This window comes from Neovison vison, chromosome 5 (assembly GCF_020171115.1).
Source record: "Neovison vison isolate M4711 chromosome 5, ASM_NN_V1, whole genome shotgun sequence".
NCBI classification, from domain to species: Eukaryota; Metazoa; Chordata; class Mammalia; order Carnivora; family Mustelidae; genus Neogale; species Neogale vison.
In genome coordinates this window covers 26,400,046-26,421,465 of record NC_058095.1, presented here as the reverse complement: position 1 = coordinate 26,421,465, position 21,420 = coordinate 26,400,046, and the positions used below count along the sequence as shown (strand labels likewise).

Sequence of the window (21,420 nt, the reverse complement as noted above, 5' to 3'; positions counted from 1 at the left end):
AGCCACTCAGGCACCCCTTGGTTTGGTTTTGTAATATTTAACCCTCCCTGCTGTGTCACTATATATTGTCTCTTTAATTTATTGCTGAGTTTTGGCATTTTAATCTGGGATTTGCATTCATATTCAAAAGCTTCATTCCTTTTTTATGACTGAGTATATTCCACTGCATGCATCTACCACATTTTGTGTATCTGTTTGTATGTTCTTGGGCACTTGAGTCGTTTCCACCTTTTGGGTGTCATGAAAAATGGCAGCGAATATTGACATACAAGTATCTCTTTGAGTCCCCCCTTCTCAGTTCCTTTTAGTATATACCTAGGCATTGAATCACTGGATCATACAGTAATTTTTAATCATTTCAGTATTTAATTTCTTTGGACACGTGCTTCCCCCATTGTTCTGAACTTTAATAGATTTATTTTTCCACTATACAAACATAACGTTCCTATTTTATCTTCATTTACTCCATAGAGACCATGTCTTTCAGATTAGCCATAGAGTCATAAAAGTTTTTGTGTTGAGTACCTACCAACAGTGATGCTGCCCCTTCCACCCAGAAAAACTACCCAGATGATTTCTTTTAGCTAGCAAGTCCAGCAGTTGGCTTCTTTCCTCCCTGACCTTAGAAACACACGAAGTCCCACTTGTGTGCAACATGACTACTGAAAATGGTTTTAGGAAAATAGTGTGCCAAGAAGGAACACTGAAGTTTATTCTTCTTCTGAGCCATCTCCATGTAAATTGACATCAGGAGCCAAGCAAGAAGGTCAAGTGTAACTTTTGCCATCTGCTTGTTTCCATGTTAAAGGTAGTCACAAGTTTAAACCAGAGTCTCTGCATCTAAAGAGGAAAATGCCATTCATCACTGCTGTAACTGCTCTGGCTATTACCCAGGTCACTCTTGCTTCTGACTGCTAGTAGCTAGTGATTTTGGAAGGAAAATTCCATCCTTAGTTTGAGGCTGCACATTAGAAAAATTGCTGACAGGGCAAAGCTTTCCGGGTTCCAGGTCCTTGACAAAATAAGTCATTCAGATAAGTTTAAACAATGGATGGAAATTTGAAACTCTGTCTTCGTGTAAGAACTTGACCTCCTTTTTCCTCTTCCTTTTTTTGTCCATGGAAATGCAGAACTTAGAACAGCATGAGTTCAGTGCTGTGGTTGCCCTCTCATCCTTTCCATTTTTAAATCCCTGTGAGTCTGTAATATAGCTATAAAATTTTCTTTCCTGTAATTTGGACTCAGGTCTCCTCTAGAAAGAGATTAATTTTGCAAAACTAGAGATAATGCCTTTTTTTTTTTTTAAGTTTGCTTTGGTCTGGTGCTCTACAGTCATCTAGATTAAAGCTCTAAAACATGTGAGAAACTTACCCATCCTTCATACAGTATTGGATCACATGCCAGGATTTCTGGCTCTTTGTTTCCATGTTATATTGTAAACCCGGGATAGATGCAATTCATCTCTAGGCATCGCATGTGATACCTAGAATATGGATGTTAGGCAAACCGTATCAGTGCTCCTGTCACAATGGCCTCCAACCAGAAGGATGACAGTTTCTTCTGGAGTTATACTTACTGACCAGTAAATCTGATGATCCAAATACTGCCTTTTTTTTTTTTTTTTAAGATTTTATTTATTTATTTGACAGGCAGAGATCGACAAGTAGGCAGAGAGGCAGGCAGAGAAAAGAGGAAGCAGGCTCCCTGCTGAGCAGAGAGCCCCATGCAGGGCTCAATCCCAGGACCCTGGGATCATGACCTGAGCCGTAGGCAGAGGTTTTATTTAACCCACTGAGCCACCCAGGTGCTCCCAAATACTGCCTTTTATAAAGCAGAAGAAGAGGTGAACTCTGAGGGGTCTTTACCCCATCTCAGACCTGATTACTCACCTTTGTTTCCTTGTCATACTTCTGAAGTGTTCTTGTTCTCAGTCTCATAAGTGCAGTAGGGGGACAGATAGCCAACTGTTATTCATATGGTAATACCATCTATAGTAGGCCAAGTGCTGCACTCTTTTTTTCATTGAATGCTTGGAGATTCTGATCTTTGGAGATTTCTGATGACTAGATTAGCATCTTATGGTCAGGTTCCAGTACATTTTTTTTTTTTTAGGATTTTATTTATTTATTTGACAGAGAGAGATACAAGTAGGCAGAGAGAGAAGAGAGGAGGAAGCAGGCTCCCTGCTGAGCAGAGAGCCCAATGCGGGACTCAATCCCAGGACCCTGAGATCATGACCCGAGCCGAAGGCAGCGGCTCAACCCACTGAGCCACCCAGGCACCCAGTACATTTTTTTTTTAAAGGATTTTATTTATTTATTTGGGGGGGTGTGGAGCATGAGAACGGGCATTGAGCATTCCCTGTTGAGCAGGAAAGCCCGATGTAGTCCTCAATCCCAGGACCCTAGGATCATTACCTGAGCTGGAGGTGTAAGGGCCTATTCAGCTAGAGCGGTCCCACCCTGGTTGAACAGCCATTTTGTTGTTTATGCCGTAAAACTTAAATTGACACTGCCCCCTCAGGGGAACTTACTTAAAAGCCAAGCCCAGGAAACCAGTCCCAGGTAACAAAGCCCAAATACAAGGGTGGGTCAGGTCGGGTAGAGACATCCAATCAGTAAAGCACGCATACTGTCTCGCTAGCTACCAAGGAGTGTGGGCCCCGCCTTTTGGGCGCCAATTCTGACTAAGGTGATAGGCTAGTTCAAATAGCTCCTATAGGGTGAATTGTAATTCAGTTGGCCACCCGTGTGTGACCTAGCATGACTGTGCAGCTTCCTCTGTGTGTTACAATCTCATTGGCCACCTGTGTGTGGCCAGGCCCAACCACATGGCCTTTGCTCTATTAAAGTTAGTCTGTAAGGCAGGGAGGGGTTGCCCTCTCTGTAAGAGGCGATCCCTGAATGGTCGGTTTGATTCTCAATGCTTGGCGCAAAATAAAGCTTTGCTTGACCTTTGCTTTGCTTGACCTTCGCTTTGTATCAGTCTCGCTCCTTTAATCACGGACCCATTATTGGGGGACCCAACGAAGGCAGATGCTTAACCAACTGAGCCACCCAGGAGCCCCAGGTTCCAGTACATTTGTCAGGTGTGTAGTTACCCTCTTCTCTAGAATTAAGATGGAACTGTCATAAGACTAGTAGGTCTTTCTTGATGGGTTCACTATAAGCGAAGACATGTTTGAGTTGCTTTGAAAGAAGGTAAATTTGGAGACATTTGTCTGGACCTATAATGCTAATGTTTTACTACAACATAAATATGTTTATCTTACCTTCTACAACATATTGTTGCACATACTGATCTTGACGAAGGTGTGAATTAGCCATATAGGTATTATTCTCCCCCATTTTTCAGGTGAAGAAACAGGCTCAGATAGGTTCTGTGACTTGGCCCATGTCACACTCAGTGAATCAGAAATCCAGATTTTCTGATTCCCAGGATGCTGTGTACTTAGCCATCCCAAATTCTCTTTTGAAAGAGTGGCAAAATTTAGAAGATTTGGGAGCCACATTTTTCTACTTCAGAGCCTGAAAAGTTAAGGGGTTCCCAAAGGAATCCTAGCAGTGAAAGTGACTGAGGCCTGATTAACCCTCTGGGTCCATCTCAGCATGATCAGGAAACCAGGCTGAAAGAAGAGCTCAGGGATACACAGAGAGAGCTGTGTGGTCTTGTGCACCTGAGGTATTGGAGAGAGTTCAGTGAAATAGGAAGAGAAGATCACTGAGATGAAACCTCAAGGTGGGGGATGGGTCTGGTCCATAGCCTAAAGGGCATTTGGTACAGAAGGTATCTCCAAAATCAGCTGGAGGAACACCCAGATGTCAGCACGAAAGGTGATTTTCTTCTGAATAAAAACTCATGATCTAGGTGAGAGTTTCTAAGTGACTAAAATAAGGAGTAGCAGTAAAATATGGGGGCTTCAAATTTAACTTGGCAACCGGGAAGTCTGAGCTGTTTGTGGCAAGCAGTCCTTCGTTAAACTTGGACAAATGGTTCCTTGAAGTGTGCCCCATCTCCTAAAAACTGAATTTCTGTACCTTTTGTTTGGCCGAGACGTTTGTTTAAACACTTCCTTCTCGCTGCCAGTCGGGGTTGTTGCTTTCAGTGTGCTAGTGCGCTAGGTTGCAGTTCTGCAGGGCGAGGTATGCTCGGATGCATTCGCCGCTCCCAGCTCTGTCAGGGCTGAGTTGTTTTCAGTTATGGGCGATAACAGATAGAAGCAGAACTGGAAAAGGTCAGTGTTTAGTCTTGTTTAGGCACTGCTGCATTTGTGTCCCAGTCTTGTCTTAGATTCTAACTTCTGGCTTGTCTCCTAAAAACAATAAAAATGAACTCTCTGGTTCATGTTTTCAGTGGATGTGGTTTGCAGAAATCATAAATAAAAGTGACTTAGGTGGAACGGAGCATTTTAACAAATAAGGTGAGAATTACTCCTTTTGCCCTCTACATTCATTTGGTTCACAAACTTGGCAAGAAATCTGTGCTTTGAATAAAACCGCTTTATACTTAAGGGTTCTGAATGGCCAGTGGAGGAGTTAGGGTTGAGACCAGCGAGTCATATCCCATGGGTGCCCATCTGGCATTTGATGATTTCTGGCAGACCTAGAAGGTCCCCAGTGTGTTCTAGGATACGGGGAAATTGCACATGCAGCCATCCATAGCTGTGAGATTCCTATAGTCTCCACTATTGGGCGCCCTTGTGGGGGGAATGGGCTGCATTGTGATTATCGCTGCGGCTTCTTCAAGCACCTCTCCTGTTTCCATAGCAACAGCTCTTGGCAATGCCAGGGGTGGCAGACAGTATCAAAACAAGGGACATTCCATAAATAAAGGCTACTTATCCCTAGCTGTCTACCTCTGGTAGATGTCCCTTGCTTTCCAAATGATTCTAGCATTATTTACATGTGCCCTCTTTGTGTCATTATTTTACAGTGATTTCTATTTCTTATGTGTATTTCTTATGAGCTCTTTAAAGATGGGTCCCCATCTAGTGATCTTCTCTCCTCAGTGTCTAACATAGTACATATAATAGGCTTACTTTTTATTGAAGAAGTGAACAAAAGATTGAGACTTTTTTCTTTTTTTCCTGGAGAATGTCTCATTTTCAGCATAGTTCAAAGGTACAGTTTCCCTGATCCATGAGCCATTCTTCTGCGTATGCCTGCAGATGTTGACCTTAACCAGCTTACTTAAAAACGCTAAAGGATGGGTCGGCAACCTTTGGCCATTGAAGGGATAGTCACATTTGAAATATCATACTCCCATCTGGGAGATCTGGGAACAATATTAGTAATGGCCATTTAGTGAGTCCCTCTTATGAACTGAGTCCTCGGTCAGGACTCTCTCAGGTACAGAAGACAAAATCCCAGTTCAAGCGGGCTTAGGTCAAAAGGGGGACTATTTGAAAGGTACTTATGTCTTGTTTTGAAGAAGTTGAAGTCAGACCGTGGAAGAGTATTGTCTCAGCTGAGCTTATCAAACAATTGAAGCTGGGATTGGAATAATGCTCAGCATTTTTCTCTTTGTCTGTCTCTCTGCATGTGTTGGCTTCCATCATCCCTATCTGGAGACCAGCCTCTTTCCCTTACAGGGGAACCTGCTGCTCTCTAACTTAGCTTCTCATGTTGGGGCTCCCACCAGAGAGAGGTGAACACTCTTTGCCAATTGATTCTGGAAAATCACAAGAAAACTGTTTGGCTCAGCATGGACCAGGCCTGCTTCTGAGACAGCAGACTCCATAAGAACACGATGAGAGGAAGATTCCCAGAAGGAAGGAACTGGGTAGACATTTCCAAAGGTGTTCACAAATAAGCCCTGTTTCCCTTCCTGACAAATTGTCTTTGTGGACGGAGCTTCTGTTCTAAGAATGGTGAGCTTGTGCCTCCTAGAGGTAAAGCGGCTTGGTAGAGATCATACAGTAAGTGGCAAGGCCAACACTCAAATCTCAGTCTGCTTGTTCAGAAACCCTGCTCTTTACCAATATGTTGCACTGCTTTTCCAAACAATAGGAGAGGAACTGGCAGACAGATGTAAAGTTGGGCCACAGAAATGATAGCAGAATAGTGGGAAAATACAAAACTTTCTTCCCAGGAACCCTGAGTATTAGCACTGTATTTTTTCAAGGAACATGAAGCCATACCACTTCTTCTGAAAATGATTAACCTTTTCCTCCTTCCTGCAGTGGTGACAAATGGGATCTTGGTTTCAGATCTCTTAGAGGCTGTGTGGACTCACAGGATAAAAGCGATACAGTTCTCTGATAGAGCAAACTACAAAATTACATGCCTCTAAGAGCCAAAGGGGATATTAATTTCTCAAGGGATTTCCACTGGCTCAGATCTCTGTCTACACAGGTGGCAAATGACAGTTCTGGAAAAAAAAATTTTTTTTAAGATGAAAGCAAAAAGCAGTAGAGTCTGCAGCGCCAGGTTCCATGCTGCTTGTCTTCTGTGCACATGACCTAACATGGCTTTGGTATGGTCTGTTTGGGGTCTACTTTGGGAGGCAAGGAAAATGAAGAATAACAGTTACGGTTAATTATGCACAAAAATACAGAGATAGCCTAATTGGTTCTGCTCCACCTTGTAAGCCAGATCAGTGGGAGGCTTTGTCTCTCCCAGCGGTAGAATTAGAGTTTCTAAGGAGGACCACTGTAGTAACTGCCGCTTAGTAACACCCTCGAATTCAGGCAGTAGCCACGCTTCTGTGCTCAGTTTAGAAATTCCAGTAAGGGGAGATTGAAAGCAGACATTTTTGGGTGCTTACTTCTGTTTTTAATCCACATACAGCCTGGAGTGGGAAAGTAGCCACATTTTCTTTTAAAGAGTTTCTAGGGACAGCTCCAGAATCTATCTTTCAGCACATTTTCTGATTAGCCAGGTAATAAAAGTATTTTAGCGTTACTTGAAAATAAAATCTAAACCTTTTTTATAAGTCCTTAATGATCCTTCCTTCTGAATGACAAAACGCTCCTCTTCCCATGTCATTGATTATTAGAGATTAGATAGCAGACATCAGGGTGTATGTTGAGAATGGACTGTGCTTAGTGGAATAAGCTTCAGAAGAACCCTGTTGACTTCTGGAAAAGGAGTTGTATTAAATTTCCTCAACTTCATACATTGTTATAACAAGAAGTATTCCAGTATGAAAAAAAAAATCTGGCAAACAATTTATCTTTCTTTAAGACTGTGAAATGGAGGATTGTGTCGATCTTACTTGTTGGCTGGAAGAAAAACGTGGTACCTTCAGCAAAGACAGTTCTGGTAGGATGCCAGATCGAAAGGAGCTTCGACTGGAAACTGTCTGAGAAGGGATCATGCACTCTTCTTCAGACCTTACACCCCAGTATTGGACTTGGTCCTTTTAGCCTTTCTCAGCTGAATGTCATGTGCCTTAGGATATTTGGCTAGAAGATGGTTCTTTTAATGCCATGAGAGCATCACTGTGCATGACATGATCAGTAATATCACAGAATTCTGTGCAAGCTGTGCCCCCAAAAAACCAGTCCTTGCTGGTGGCAGTTGCCTTTCAGGTAGTGCTTTTTTATACCATGACCTGACATTTTTTAGAAGACTTCAGAGGGTTTAGAATTTATTGACCGCTTGCACCATCAGGGGCATGAGACTCCATATTTTCCAGGTAGAAAACAGTTACAGAAAGCGTGGTACAGCGTTTTTGAACCACTGCTAGTTAGGGAAAGGCAGGGGTGTCAGTCAGCACCCCGCATTCAGAGCAGTGGTCTCAGCATGGCTGCTCCTCTGGGAAGTGCCCCATGACAGTTGTAATGACTTGGCAAGTGCTTGGCAAGTTCCAGCTGTGCTCTGGCTTTGGTTAGATGCTGTAGGTGATGTGACCGTATATATACTCAGTCCCCAGACTCACTTTCCAGAAGAAGCTGTTAATAATTATACTGAGACAGTAGTCAGAAACTGGGCCTGTCCTTCTGGCAGCCAGAATGGGTGATTGCCTGAACCTATAGGGGATATAAGAATGCCAGTCGTGTCCTTGGTCTGCCCTCTGAAGGACACTTACAGCCTTATTTGAGAGCTAATACATTTTTTTTTTTAGAGACAGTGTGCGTGGACGTGCACAGACGTGAATAGTGGTGGGGGAGGGGCAGAAGGAGACAAGGCCAGGCAGGCTCCACACTCAGCTCTGCGCCGAGCCTGACTCGGGGCCTCAGTCCCACGACTGTGAGATCATGACCTGAGCCAAAACCGAGAGTTGGACACCCAACTTCCTGAGCCACCCTGATTCCCCAAGAGCTAACATTTATACACTAAATAATCTCAGAACTTTGTAAAAAAGTTTGTCTCTTCTCTTATTTTTTTTTAAGATTTTATTTATTTATTTGACAGAGAAAGATTACAAGTAGGCAGAGAGGCAGGCAGAGAGAGAGAGGAGGAAGCAGGCTCCCCGCCGAGCAGAGAGCCCGATGTGGGACTCGATCCCAGGACCCTGAGATCACGACCCGAGCCGAAGGCAGCGGCCTAACCCACTGAGCCACCCAGGCGCCCCTGTCTCTTCTCTTATTGTCCCATTACCATCCCCCCTCCCAGCCTCCCGAAGCAGCTTCTCCTCTTCTGTTGAATCATTCCCACACTTGGCAGGTGCAAGCATTGCTCATCTTCAAAATGTCCTCCCTTCACTCCCATCTATTGCCTCATTTTTCTCACCTCTCATAGCAAACACGTGTTGAAAAAATAATCTACACCAGGGGTCAGCAGCCTTTTCCTCCTAAGGGTCAGATAGTAAATATTTTGTGTGGCGGCCCCTGCTCTATACTCGCCTCCGTTCATCACATCGTCACAGTCCACTTCCATCCCCTTGACTCCACTGCAGCTGCTCTTGTCAAGGTCGTCAGCAACGTCCCTGTTGTCAAAATCAGTGGTAATTCTCGACCCTAGTGTACATAAATTTCTAAAGAATATTTATTTATTTGAGAGAGCACGCGTGCATGCACAAGTGATAGGAGCAAGGGGAGAGGGACAGGCAGACTCAGTGCTGAGTCTGAGTCCAAAGAGTAATCCTTGATTCTTTCCTTTTCCTCATTAGCCACATTCAGTCATCAGTGAGTCCCACAGGTGAGATCTTCCCAGAAATCCCAGTCACTGAGCTTCTTCCCAGCACCGCTGGCAGCCTGCTCTAGACCTGCCCTGTTTCTCACCTAGACCAGCCCTTCCCAGCAGTCTCTGCCTCTTATAGCCCCTGCCACACAGCAGCCAGGGTGGTCTTTTATGCATGTAAACCATTTGCCAGTCCCTTCTTTAAAACCCTTCAGTGGCTTCTCATTGCACTTCGAACAAAATCCCGTGATTTTACCAGGCCTTTCAGCCCCCCAGGCTTCAGCAACTGCCTGCTTCTCCAAATTATTGGCACTTCCCACTCGATGATCCTGCCATCCACTGCCTTACTTTTGGTCCTTCCAAACACCGAGGTCTTTTTCTGCATCAAGATCTTTTATTTGCTGTTCTCTCTACTTGGAATTCTCTTACTCCAGATCTGAAAATCCAGACTATTCCTCATCCTGGAGGTCCCAATTCATATGTTCTTTCTTCTGTGACCACCATCTCCCTCACTCCCACTGCCCTCCTTAGTTCCTCCAACACACCTGTCCCTCTCTGGAATTTTCTCCTTCCTTTCTTCAGTTAGTTGTTTTTTTTTTTTCCAATATCTTCCCCCACATACCACTTCTCGGAGTAAGTTCCTTGAGGATAGGAGAAGGACCATGTCTGTCTTATACGCTATTGGGTTTTCAGTGCTTGGAGGAATACCTGGTGCATGGAAGATGCTCAGTAAGTATTTGTTGATGGGGCGCCTGGGGGGCTCAGTCAGTTAGTTAAGTGTCTGCCTTCGGCTCAGGTCTTGGTCCCGGAGTCCTGGGATCGAGGCCTGCATTGGGCTCCCTGCTCAGCGGGAAGCCTGCTTCTCCCTCTCTCTTTGCTGCTTCCCCTGCGTGCTCTCTCTCTGTCAAATAAATAAATAAATTCTTAAATAAATATTTGTTGAATGATAGAAGGAATGAATTAATGAAATGCTGACAGGGTAACAGTTCAGTTAGTGGTTGTCTTCAGTCACAAGACAGTGAAGGTCTCTGTGGCTGGAAAGTGAAAATTTGTGGCAAGAGTATAAGATTTGAAAAATAGCAGTTTTAATAGCATTTTAAAATTATTAATTTATTAATGTATTATTAATTTAAGTTATTAATTAAAATAGCATTTTTAAAGTACTCCCTACTTTTACTGCTATTATTTTAAAACATTCTGGCTTAAATTGTAGTTTGTGAAGTTGTGGCCTTCACAGTGAATATGTGGCATCCCTTCCTTCTCTTTCTCTCCTCCTACCAAGTGAATGAACAGACAAACAAAAGCCAGTGCTGGCGATGGGCTCTCTGGGCTCCCACAACATTCTGTACATATCTTTATTATATCTCAGTGTTTTTACTATTTATTATCCTATTTGCCTTATTAGAATATAAACTCCTTGAGAGCAGGAATTACATTTTTATCCCTGCATCTCTAGTATCATGTTTGTTGATTGAATAAAGTGGATATTAAAATTTGTTCTAGTTCCTGAGCAGCATGTCCAAACACAATGCTTTAGCAATTATTTCTGAAGGAAAAATTATGATCTAGTGTAGTTTATTCAAAGACAATCATAGAAAAATGCCTTTCATAAATGGAGAGGAGAGGAATATATGGAAGGTTCTGGGGTGGATGAAATTTTATATACATATATATAAAGTATATATATGAAAAATACATAATTGTGTGTGTGTATATATATGTGTATACACACACACACACCCGTATATGAGTGAGTAATTTACTACTCTAGCTACAGTTTTATGAAATTTGATAGCATAGCAAGGTAAAACATTTTCCTGTCTCATTGTCTAGGTTAATTAGCCTGTATTTTTTTCAGTATGGGAGGATTGCAAAACTGAATTATATTGCTTGAAAGAAGGTCTGCAGTTGAAATGCTGGCATAGCCAGAACTACTGTGGTTAATGTATTTGTTACCTGACTTTCCTGAGAGCAAAGATGGAGTGTGTGTGTGTGTGTGTATACCGTGATGGATTTTAAAATTCAACTTAATAAATGTATTGAGAGCCTACTGTAGTATTCTAGGCACTGCCTTCAGTGCCAGTAAGTCACAATGAATTTGATAGATCCATCCCTGTTAGGAATGTCATGGTCCAACAAAAAGACACATCCCCCCCAAAATTATTAAAAATGTTAAGTATGCATAAAGGATCAGAGACACCCAGATGATGAATGAATTGATTCCACTGTGTGCTGCATGCGTGTTTACAGGCGAGGGCACTGGGAGGAAAGGGGATGAAGTGGCATTTGAACTAGGCCATGGGATACAGCAGAGATTTGCACGCTATTGGTGGCTGTGTTGAACATTTTATTTTGAAACTTCCCTCCTTTGGCTGTAAATGGAGATTCGATATTTTTTATTCCTTTTTATCATTTTAATATTGGTAGGACTTGGTTTTTCATAATCTTAGGAAGTCTGAAGTTGGGTGATAATGGTAGTAAGCAGCGCTCAAAAGACTCTTGCTTATATGCTGGTTTTGAGGAGGTGAATTTTAGAAATGAGGAAGAGAATTCTTGGGATGGGGAGATGGAATGAGTAGACAAGGATTCACTCAGGGAGAGGCTTAGGGTAGGAAGCATCAGATAGTGGGCAGGCCCGTGGTCATAATGAGAAGGAAAGGCATGGTCAAGGGGACATTATATGTGCGTGTCTCTTTGTGTCTGTGCAGAGGTGCAGCATGCATTTGCTTGGGTCGTCCTGAGCCCTGGAAATAAACCTAATATTTGTGCAGTTTTTTACACTTGTTATGTCACTGAGTCTTCCCCAGAACCGTGGAAGTAAGTGCCATTATCACCACTTTGTAGATGAGGAAACAGATGCCCAGAGAAGTTGCACACAGAGTGAGACGGCAGAGGCGGGCCTCATACTGCTGCCTGCTGGCTGGAAAACACAGGGTTTTCTCGCACCACCACAGCCAATTTGGGGGTGCTGAGTCCTAGAATGAGAAGGGCAGGATGGCAGGAAACTGGGAGGAAAGATGGCCAAGTGAGGCACCCTCTCGGGACAGAATGGGATTGAGAGAAGCTGCTCAGTGTGACCCATTTCCATTTCGTCTCGTCTTTCGATCATTTCCTACTTTGTAGGTAACATTTCCCAAGTTAGGAATTTGGGGCTACAGAAGCAATGCCAACTCTTGTTTGAAGACCAGACCTTCTGGTGATTAAGATCCTATGTCCAGGTGGCAGAAATGTGTAAAACTCCTTTGCTCACAAACCTTTGTAGATACAAGTGAAGCGATCCAGCAGGGAGAACACGCGCCGACCTGGCCTGCCCCAGGTGGGGGTATAAGCCGCTGCCAGAATAATGTCCCCTCAGGCTCAGCCACAGTGGACTAAAGGAACGGCTTCTCAAAGGACCTTCTGGACATGCATGTTAGAAGCCGTAACACAGTCATGTGCGACAGCTCAGCGTATGTATCTCCTGTTTGGGATTGAGCCACACACAGGGCAAGGAACTCCAGAAGCAACAAGGAGTCCCAGTATCAGAAGTGGACAGCCTGGGAAACCTACGAAGGAAAGGAAGGCACAAACCCTACCTCCAGCCAGGAAGGAATTTGCAGAAGAAGCCACCCTGCGTTTGTTTTGGAGGGATTTTTTTTAAGTGCAAAGAGAAGACGTGTGAGTTTGTGGTCTAGAGGTAGCTTTTTCATTGGGTATAGCTGGATACAGGAGTCCAAATCATTCTGCCCAGGCTTCTGTTCTTCTCCCTTCGTCTCGGCTCTGTGGGGTGGCGCTTCCTCGGCTCAGGGAGCGTGGCTGCTTCCTTATGCAGGCTGCGAGGGCCGCACACCGCTCTAGGCTTACACTGGCCTTACCGTTATATTCAGAGAGGGCTTGTGAGGCCTGGTTTGGACAGGCCACTCTTCAGTCCAACGTAAATAAAGTATGTTTGATGAAATGCAGTGTTAGTTGTTCTGGCTGCCGCATCTTTTCCAAGTACAAATGTTCTGCACATGTGTGGTTTTAGCACCTTGACAACTCCGCGAACATTGCTTCCCCTACTCACAGACGTGACCATGGCTTAGCGTACTTTTAATGTGTGGCATCTATCTTCTCAGTTTTTCAGTAAGAAGCCTTTGGCTCACCATTAGTTTGTTTTTTGATGTGTTTTTCTTTTTTTAAGGTTTTATTTATTTGACAGATCACAAGTAGGCAGAGAGGGAGGCAGGGAGAGAAGGGGAAGCAGGCTCCCTGCTGAGCAGAGAGCTATTTGTGGGGCTCAGTCCCAGGACCCTGGGATCATGACCTGAGCCAAAGGTAGAGGCTTTGATGCACTGATTAACCCACTAAGCCACCCAGGCACCCCTCACCATTAGTTTTAAGTGTCTCTTTCTAACTTCATGTCATAGGTTTCTAAACAGAGTACTAGAAACGTCTGTAAGGTTTGCCACAGTTCTGGAATCCCCAGGTATGGTTGATTTTGTTGAAAGTACAGTCTGCAGGAACTTTCAAGATTCAGAATTTCTCCCAACTTACAGCCACCTGTGTCTCTCTGTAAGCTTTGATGGTTATTATGGATGTGTGCTTGTACAAACAGATGCACAAAAAGGCACAAATGTGCATGTCTTATTTATGTGTTGTTATCAATAATGTAATAATCCCTAAGGGACGAAACACTGCAATAAGATGAAATCAGAGAGGGAGAAAAACCATAAGACTCTTCTGACTATAAGAAATAAACTGAGGGCTGCTAGAGGGGAGGGTGAGTAGGGTGAGATGGGGTAACTGGATGATGGGCATTAAGGAGGGCAGGTGATGTAATGAGCCCTGGGTGTCATATGCAACTGATGAATCACTGAACTCTACATCTGAAACTAATAATACACTCTGGGTTAATTAATTGAAGTTAATAAATAAAATTAATAAAATAAAACTAAATAAAATTTAAAAAAATTTTAAAAACCTGTAGTAATCCCTGAGATGGATGGAGGGAGATCATTTTTTAAATTAAAACTTTATGATTTAGGTTGGCAAGGATCCTGTGTATTTGCCTGTATCTGAATGCTAGAGTCTGTCTATGCTTGGGCACAGTGAAATTGTCCACACAAGTATAGTGAATCCAGAGAGCTTTGTGGTAGTTTTCTTCTGAAACTAGACATGATTATTGGTTAATGACTGGTGCTGTCTTGTGTTGCTTCATGTTTGTCATTCATTTCTCTTACTCTAGGCACTTGAAGAGGCTCAGAAAGCTATTCAGCAACTCTTTGGCAAAATCAAAGATATCAAAGACAAAGCAGAAAAATCAGAGCAAATGGTGAGTTTCGTTTTCTTCCAAACTTTCTTGCGCTCGAAGAGAAAGTTCAGTTCTTGTCCAGTCATTCTGATTACTGGGCTTTTTCTCCCACTCACTGCCAGCCACAGCACCCACATCTCTGAATCAAGGCCTGGGAGTACCTTCCAGATCGATTCAAGAGGAGCTGCTAGACATACGGTGGTGACTCACCTCCCAGCTGCCCTGCAGTTGCAGCCCTGTTTTTAAATGGGAAAATTTTTTTCTTCTCTCCCCAAAATAGTTTTCTAGTCATTTCGGATTTCTTTCGCTGGCATTTTTATATGTCATATATTTCTCAGTTGAGATACACGACATATAACATGGTGTAGCGTGAAAACTGCTACTGGATCTGGGAGGGGGTGTGTCTCCTGCCACGATACGTGCTTATGGTTTTGATTAAGTTCTCCCTTGACAAATTTGTGTTTCCTGGTGATGTACACAGGAGGCCTATCTGCTCTTTGGGAATCCAGCCTACCCCACTCCTGCTCCGTGAGGGGACACCGTAAAATGTTAGCTCCTGCACTCGCATTCTGACCACGTAGTGTCGTATCTCTGAATTGTGTCTGAATTCCAGTTTCTTCAGCTGCAAAATAAGTATGATAACACCTGCCTTAAATGACTGTTGGAAAATTAAATGTATGAAGGGCACTGAGCATAGTACTAAGCTTGTGACTGAAGTCATTACTTATGTCATTTTCCCCCCTACTTCTTTTGGTTACAGAAACTCCTGAATCCTTACAGTCTTCTTGCCCTACCTCCTCTTCTGATTTATTACTACAGGAACAGAACTGCTGTCACCTTTCTGTGTATCCTGCAGCTCTCTTTCAGTGGCCGTTTGGCAAGATAGGGAAGGATATGGAGTGGGGAGGGGGGGGATGGACAGCTTGACAGAGTAGTGCAGCGCACAACCTCTGAAGGCAGGCTGCCTGCATTGGGATCCAGCACCTCTACTTACAAACCATGGCAAGTCAATCAACCCATCTGTGCCTTGGTTTCATCACTGTAAAATGGAGGTAATAGTCCTGGGTACATCCCAGGATTGTGGGGATTAATTGAGATCACGTGTGACACCCACAGCCCCTGAGTGAGAATCGGTTGTTGCTGTTCTTACCCTCAGCTCTTCTGTTCCTCCTTCCAGGCAGGCAGTGTTACGGGCCTTAACTACCAAAGGAGGGGTCAGAGGAACAGAACCCTTTCATTGGAGGGAAGATATGAATATTTGTGCTTTGTCGCAGAATTCAGTAGGCTTTGAGAGGCAGCTGTCATCTGAGAGGGATTCAGATTTATGGTTCTTTCCCCAAGGATGTGTTGCCTTAGCGCCATCCACTGTTCACTGAAGAGCGAGAGTTAGTAGATGTTTTATTTTCCAGCAGTTTGCTCTCCTGGCTCGTGCTTTGCTAAAGGGAGGAGGAGGAGGGACTGGAGAGAGAATGGATGTTCATTGAGCTCCCTTCAGGGTGCCAGCTACTGTCATAGATATCCTTTGATACAAGTAATCTAATTTAGCTTTCACAGCAACTTAATCAGCTAGGTTTTATTATCTTTTTTTTTTTTTTTTTTTTTTTTACCCATTTTTTTAAAAGATTTTATATATTGGGGCACCTGGATGACTTAGTTGGTTAAGCGTCTGCCTTGGGCTTAGGTCTGGATCACAGGGCCCTGGCCCCCAAGGCAAACGCGTAACTGAATGAGACACCGAGGTGCCCCTGTGATTATCCATCTTACAGGTGAGGAAACAGACTCAGTGAGGCTAAGGAGCTTATTCTAGGACACAGAGTTGGTGAGTGGAAGAGCTAAGATTCAACCCTAAAGCTGCCTAAGTCCAAAACCTACCACAGCATGTTTTGTCCTTTTTTGGCTGCGCCTGGCTACAGTTCAGGCACATTAACTCCAGGTATAATGATCCCTGTGACTTTGACCTGAGCATCCTTTGCATGAGCTCCGTTTGTTCAGGAAAGACAGGATATGTGATGGGGAGAGACGGAAGGTACTGGGAATGGAGAAACCAGTCACTTCTGGTGCAGAGCTCCAGGGAGGGCCTGAAGGATGAGGATGAGTAGACAGGGGCAGTTTTTGTGATGAGGCACAGAAAGAAGATTTAGGATTTAGTGGCTGAATAATGATGTGGGAATGAGAAGAGTCACAGATGACTGTGATTCTTAATGCAATAGTCAAAGACTTCTGAGGAAGCTCAGAAGAGGTGCAGGGATTTTTCTGTAGAAAAGTGGGTGATGAGTCAGCGTTGGAAGTGGGTTATCAGATCCTAGGACCAAACTCCTATACTAGTTCACTGTACCACTCCTGATCTTGTTTTTCCCTAAGCTCAGTTATTCCAGGAAGTTCTCAGCCTATTCCCATACCCCTGCTCCTACCCCCAGGGAACAGATGTAGAGATACTTTGATGGCCTGAGAGTAACAGGGAGAGGGGGCTTGATGGGGAAGTTCCTGTGAGAGAGACTTTTACTGCCAAGATCCAGGTCAGCTTAGCAGGTTTACGGGTGTGGAAGCTGTGAGGGTCATCATCTTTACTTTATGGGTTCACCCAGGGTGATCAAACTCTGAAAAATCGGATCATGTGAACCTAACTCCCCACGTTTTTCACTTTTAATGAGAGCTGGGTCTTTCCAGGGACTAGAATATTTGTGTCTAGTGTCCAGGGCACTCCCCTTCCTTCTAGGTATCAAAGAACCTGGGAAACCAAATTGCTCTTGAGAAAGTTTCTTGGTCAACATGAGCTCAGGCAGTTTAGTTGGACATTCTGCCTAGATGTTAGTAAAGTTGGAGAACTGTTCCCACTTTATTACTGAATGTGCTTTTCTAGTGACTAAAATATACTTGTTTTCCAGGTAAAGTTTATTTCTCTTGGATCTACTGGGTCAACAGTGTCTGAATTTTACTTCCCCAGTTACCTTCTTGCTCCTGAAGACTTCACAGTACATGTTAGGCATATGTTACATTATTTTAGTCTTCTTGAGATTTGAGATCAAGTCTTTCTTTGGTGGGGATCGGGCAGTAAACCTTGGTTTCATGAATAAAGATCATTTCAACAGAATTAGCCGCCTAATACTATCCATTCTGTATCGAACCTGGTAGCCCTCCTGTCAGAAGGCATACTTTCCTGACCTTGTTCCAGAGGAGACGTGCCAAACTTGGCTCCTGGACCCTGTAAGCTCCATACTAAATTGCCATTTGGATCGCTCCTTTTGGGGTGAAAAACAAAGTTCATTTAGTTCTCACAGTTGAGGATTTTGTACCTCTGGGTAAAAAGTCTTCTGAAGAAATGCCAGATGAGGTTTAAATGGACTGATTGGAAGGTATTTCGATTTTATATGATGAGAATGTCTGTGTTTTCTCCAGGGGCTAACCTCAGGTTTTTTTGTTTTTTGTTCTTCCTTGCTTCATTTGCCTTATTTTCGTGTGGAGCTACTTGCAAATGGATTTCCATGTTTCTAAACCTTCTTCCTTTTTCTCCTGTGGTTTCTCACTCCATAGGTTAAAGAAATCACCCGTGATATTAAACAGCTAGATCATGCCAAACGCCACCTGACCACGTCGATCACAACACTGAACCATCTGCACATGTTAGCAGGTGGCGTGGATTCCCTCGAGTAAGCAGCGTCCACTTTCTCTTTGGGGTCCTCAGGAAATGAACGTGCCACGTAAAGAAAATGGCATCATAGGTATTTTACTCAGCCAGGGAAGGCTCACTCTTCTGCCCCACTTCCTGCAAATTGGTCTCAAGTGTTTAGTCACCATTTGGCTTTGTGCCCTCTGGTGTTCAAAACGTCACAAACACCTGAAAGTCTGAAGTGAGTTGCAAGTGAGTGTGGAAGAGACCCAGACAATGTGTGGAGGATGATTCCAAGAATACGGCTCGTTTAAATGTGGTGGATCTCTGCCATTAAGGCCAGCAGAGTCATTCGGGACCATACTCTGTCCCTATAGCCCCTGCCTGAGCAAGTTTTCCTACTTGTGTTGGGCTCAGTTGCAGTGCTGTTGGATGTTCTGTATAGAAACAGGGATTTAAAAAAGAAAGGAAGAAAGAAAGAGAAAGTGAGAGAGAGAGAAAAAGAAAGTCTTGATTTATCATTCATCCCCTTTTTTTTTTTCAACCCACTGTTTCTTTTTTTTTTTTTTTTTTTAAGATTTTATTTATTTATTTGTCAGAGAGAGAGGGAGAGAGAGAGCACAGGCAGACAGAGAGAAGCAGGCAGAGGCAGAGGGAGAAGCAGGCTCCCTGCCGAGCAAGGAGCCCGATGTGGGACTCGATCCCAGGACGCTGGGATCATGACCTGAGCCGAAGGCAGCTGCTTAACCAACTGAGCCACCCAGGCGTCCCTCAACCCACTTTTTCAAAGATGGTAGCATCCTGTTTGGTTTATAGAGGAGCTGTAGGGAATGATGGCTGAGGACATTAGAAGTAGTATTCAAAGGAGGCACTGGTTATTTACCATAAGAGGCAATCCAAACGCCTCTTTTACCAGCAAGATTCTGACGTGGCTGAGAATTTGCCCTGCCTCAGCCTCAGTAGTGTCTCATGTGTAGACCAAGAAAGAACATCTTCACAGATATTTAGATGCAGTGTCTGAAGCTGGGAAATGGACAGGGTCAGACTCCTTCCTGGTCTCTCCAGGAAGGTTATAAGCTCCAGTAAACCCTAGTCTATTCTCCTGTGAGTAGTGATCAGAGATATGAGCCAGCCAGCAGTAGACTAGAAGAGCAGTTTCCTTGTCCCTTGCTCCAGATGCTCCAGATGTCTCTTCCCACCAGACTATCCGACCAGGCTGCAGTAGCACCATAACACCAAGTTGGTTTGAAGATCCTGTCTTTTTAAATGCCTCCTTTTTTTTTTTTTTTAATGTTTCTTAAGGGAGATTGCATATTAAACATTTAATTTAAAACTCCAACCCTAATAAAAAATTTAGATCTACAAATTTGACCTTCCCAGTGCTTTTATTAGCATCCTTTTATTTAAGCTTTATTAACCATAGGGAAAGTAGACATGTCTGGGAGAGTTGCTTAGCATTGGCTTTACACCTACAGCTTTGAGTTAACATATAAATGCCTAAAAATGTCCTTTGTTGTATCTTGGGAAGATGTGTTTGGTTTGCCCATATGCTGTAATCCTTAGATAGTAACATTCCTATCCCTGTTTTCTGTCAAAAGTCTGCTAATCCCGTAATACCCAACCCAAATCCACAGTCTTCCCAGATTCTGTGTCCCCACCCAATGAGAATCCATCACCCACACATTCTTTTGTACCTCTCATAGGACATAATGTGTATTTCTGTTGAGAACTCAATTTATCCCACTCATGTACTTGGCTGTGTCTCTCTTACTAAGTGATATCACTTTGAGGCGTTTGATTAGTTCTTTTTTTTTTTCCCCCACCTCCAGTGTGTAAGACCGTATACAGTCAGTGCTCAGTAAATGGTTACCACATCAAGTTGATGTCTGTTTTGGAGCTCAAAGTAGGTTGTTCCATATCTGTATCTTGTGTCCTTCGTGTGTTTCTAGATTCTCAACTGCTTATTCCCTTGCAGAGCTATGACCAGGCGAAGACAATATGGAGAAGTTGCTAATCTTCTTCAGGGTGTGATGAATGTTCTGGAGCACTTCCACAAGTATATGGGAATTCCACAGATCCGGCAGCTTTCCGAAAGGTAAAATGTCGCTGGAGAAGACAGTCTTCTGCTTTAGAGGAAGATGACGCTGGGCTGTGCTTCAGCAGCTAGCTCAGTATGTTCACTGTAGCATCTTCTTGTAAGAGGGACCCTCAGATGTCAGCTCATGTAACTTGGTGGAATATAGATGTCTACATCCCTTTCCCACTCCTTACTATGTCTTCTAAAGCAATCTCTCTTAGATTGCTGCTGGCCTGGCATCATTGGAGGGGCAGTTGGCGAATTATGTAGGTGGACATCCACATTTGTGAGGAAAACTGTTCCAGTTGTTTGTTTCCTTTTAACAAACCACTACCACATTTAGTGGCTCACAACGACAAGTATTTCACTTGTGTAATTTAACCTTCCTCAGTAGGAATGTCTCTCACTTCCGCTCCATGCGGCATCAGCTGGGATGGGTCAGGAGGGGGCCTGGAGGGATCCAGGGCTCACTCTCGTGGCTGGCCAGTTGGTGCTTGTTGTCCGCTGGGAGCTCGGCTGGGTTGTCTTCCATGGGCTGCTTCGTCTTCCTCACGGTTAGGTGGCTGGGTCCCAAGAATGGGCCTCCCAAGAGAACTAGGCCTTGGAAGTCACTGTGGGAGGGAGTCACAAGGCAGCCAGGATTAGAGGAAGGAACGTAGTCTCCCCCCAGACCCTCACTCGGAGGAACAGCAAAGTCTCATTGACGAAAAGAGCACGTGGGACAGGCTGTACTCTTGTGGCAGTTTTGGGAAAGTCTCATTTGCCACTAGAACTTCAGATGTGACAAAATGATGACTTCACCTCTTCTTTTCTTCCTACCTCTGGGGAGTTTCAGTCCCAGGTTCAGAGCCAGTAGGAAGGAGGCCTGATACTTAGAAGGAAGGTGAAGATTCTAAAGGAGAATAAGAGAGGCGTGAATTGAGTTTGTTTTCTATTAGAAATAGCCGTGGTGAGAATACTGAGGAGGCAGAGATGGTCACAATTGACGAATCCTAATCTTTCTTGAACAAAGAAGAGACAAAGGGGCTGGGCCCTTGACAGCAGCCAGCATTCTCATCTCTGTCTTCTTAATCAGGCCTGATTGCCACAGGCCTCTTTTTCCTTAAGTTTCTATATTTTTAATCATGTAAGCAATTATGTAAGTAATATAGGTATGCATTTTCTTTATTTTAAAAAAAAGCCAAATAAATATACAGATGGAACTGAAGTCCCCTTTAGCTTTCCTTGAGGTCTAGTGCTGCCTGTACAGGCAGTGACAGTAGTGACTATTACCAAGTGAATGTGGATTCCTCTTGATTTTTATCTGTGCACTTCTAGAAATCTGTAGTTTCAGTTTGTGGGTTTGGGCTGTTTGGTTTTAAATAAATGGTTTCACACCATATGCTTCATTCTGAAACTT

At 43.7% G+C, this 21,420-nt stretch overlaps 1 protein-coding gene across 1 annotated transcript in view; it reads left to right on the top strand.

Moving 5' to 3' along the window:
* VPS53 (VPS53 subunit of GARP complex) overlaps positions 1-21,420 on the top strand; it is a 136,514-nt gene that overhangs the window by 22,167 nt on the left and 92,927 nt on the right. Inside the window, exons 5-7 of the mRNA XM_044248201.1 lie at positions 14,272-14,358; positions 17,869-17,984; positions 19,920-20,039. Of these exons, the coding sequence (XP_044104136.1) occupies positions 14,272-14,358; positions 17,869-17,984; positions 19,920-20,039 (323 nt within the window). The remainder of the gene's footprint in view (positions 1-14,271; positions 14,359-17,868; positions 17,985-19,919; positions 20,040-21,420) is intronic.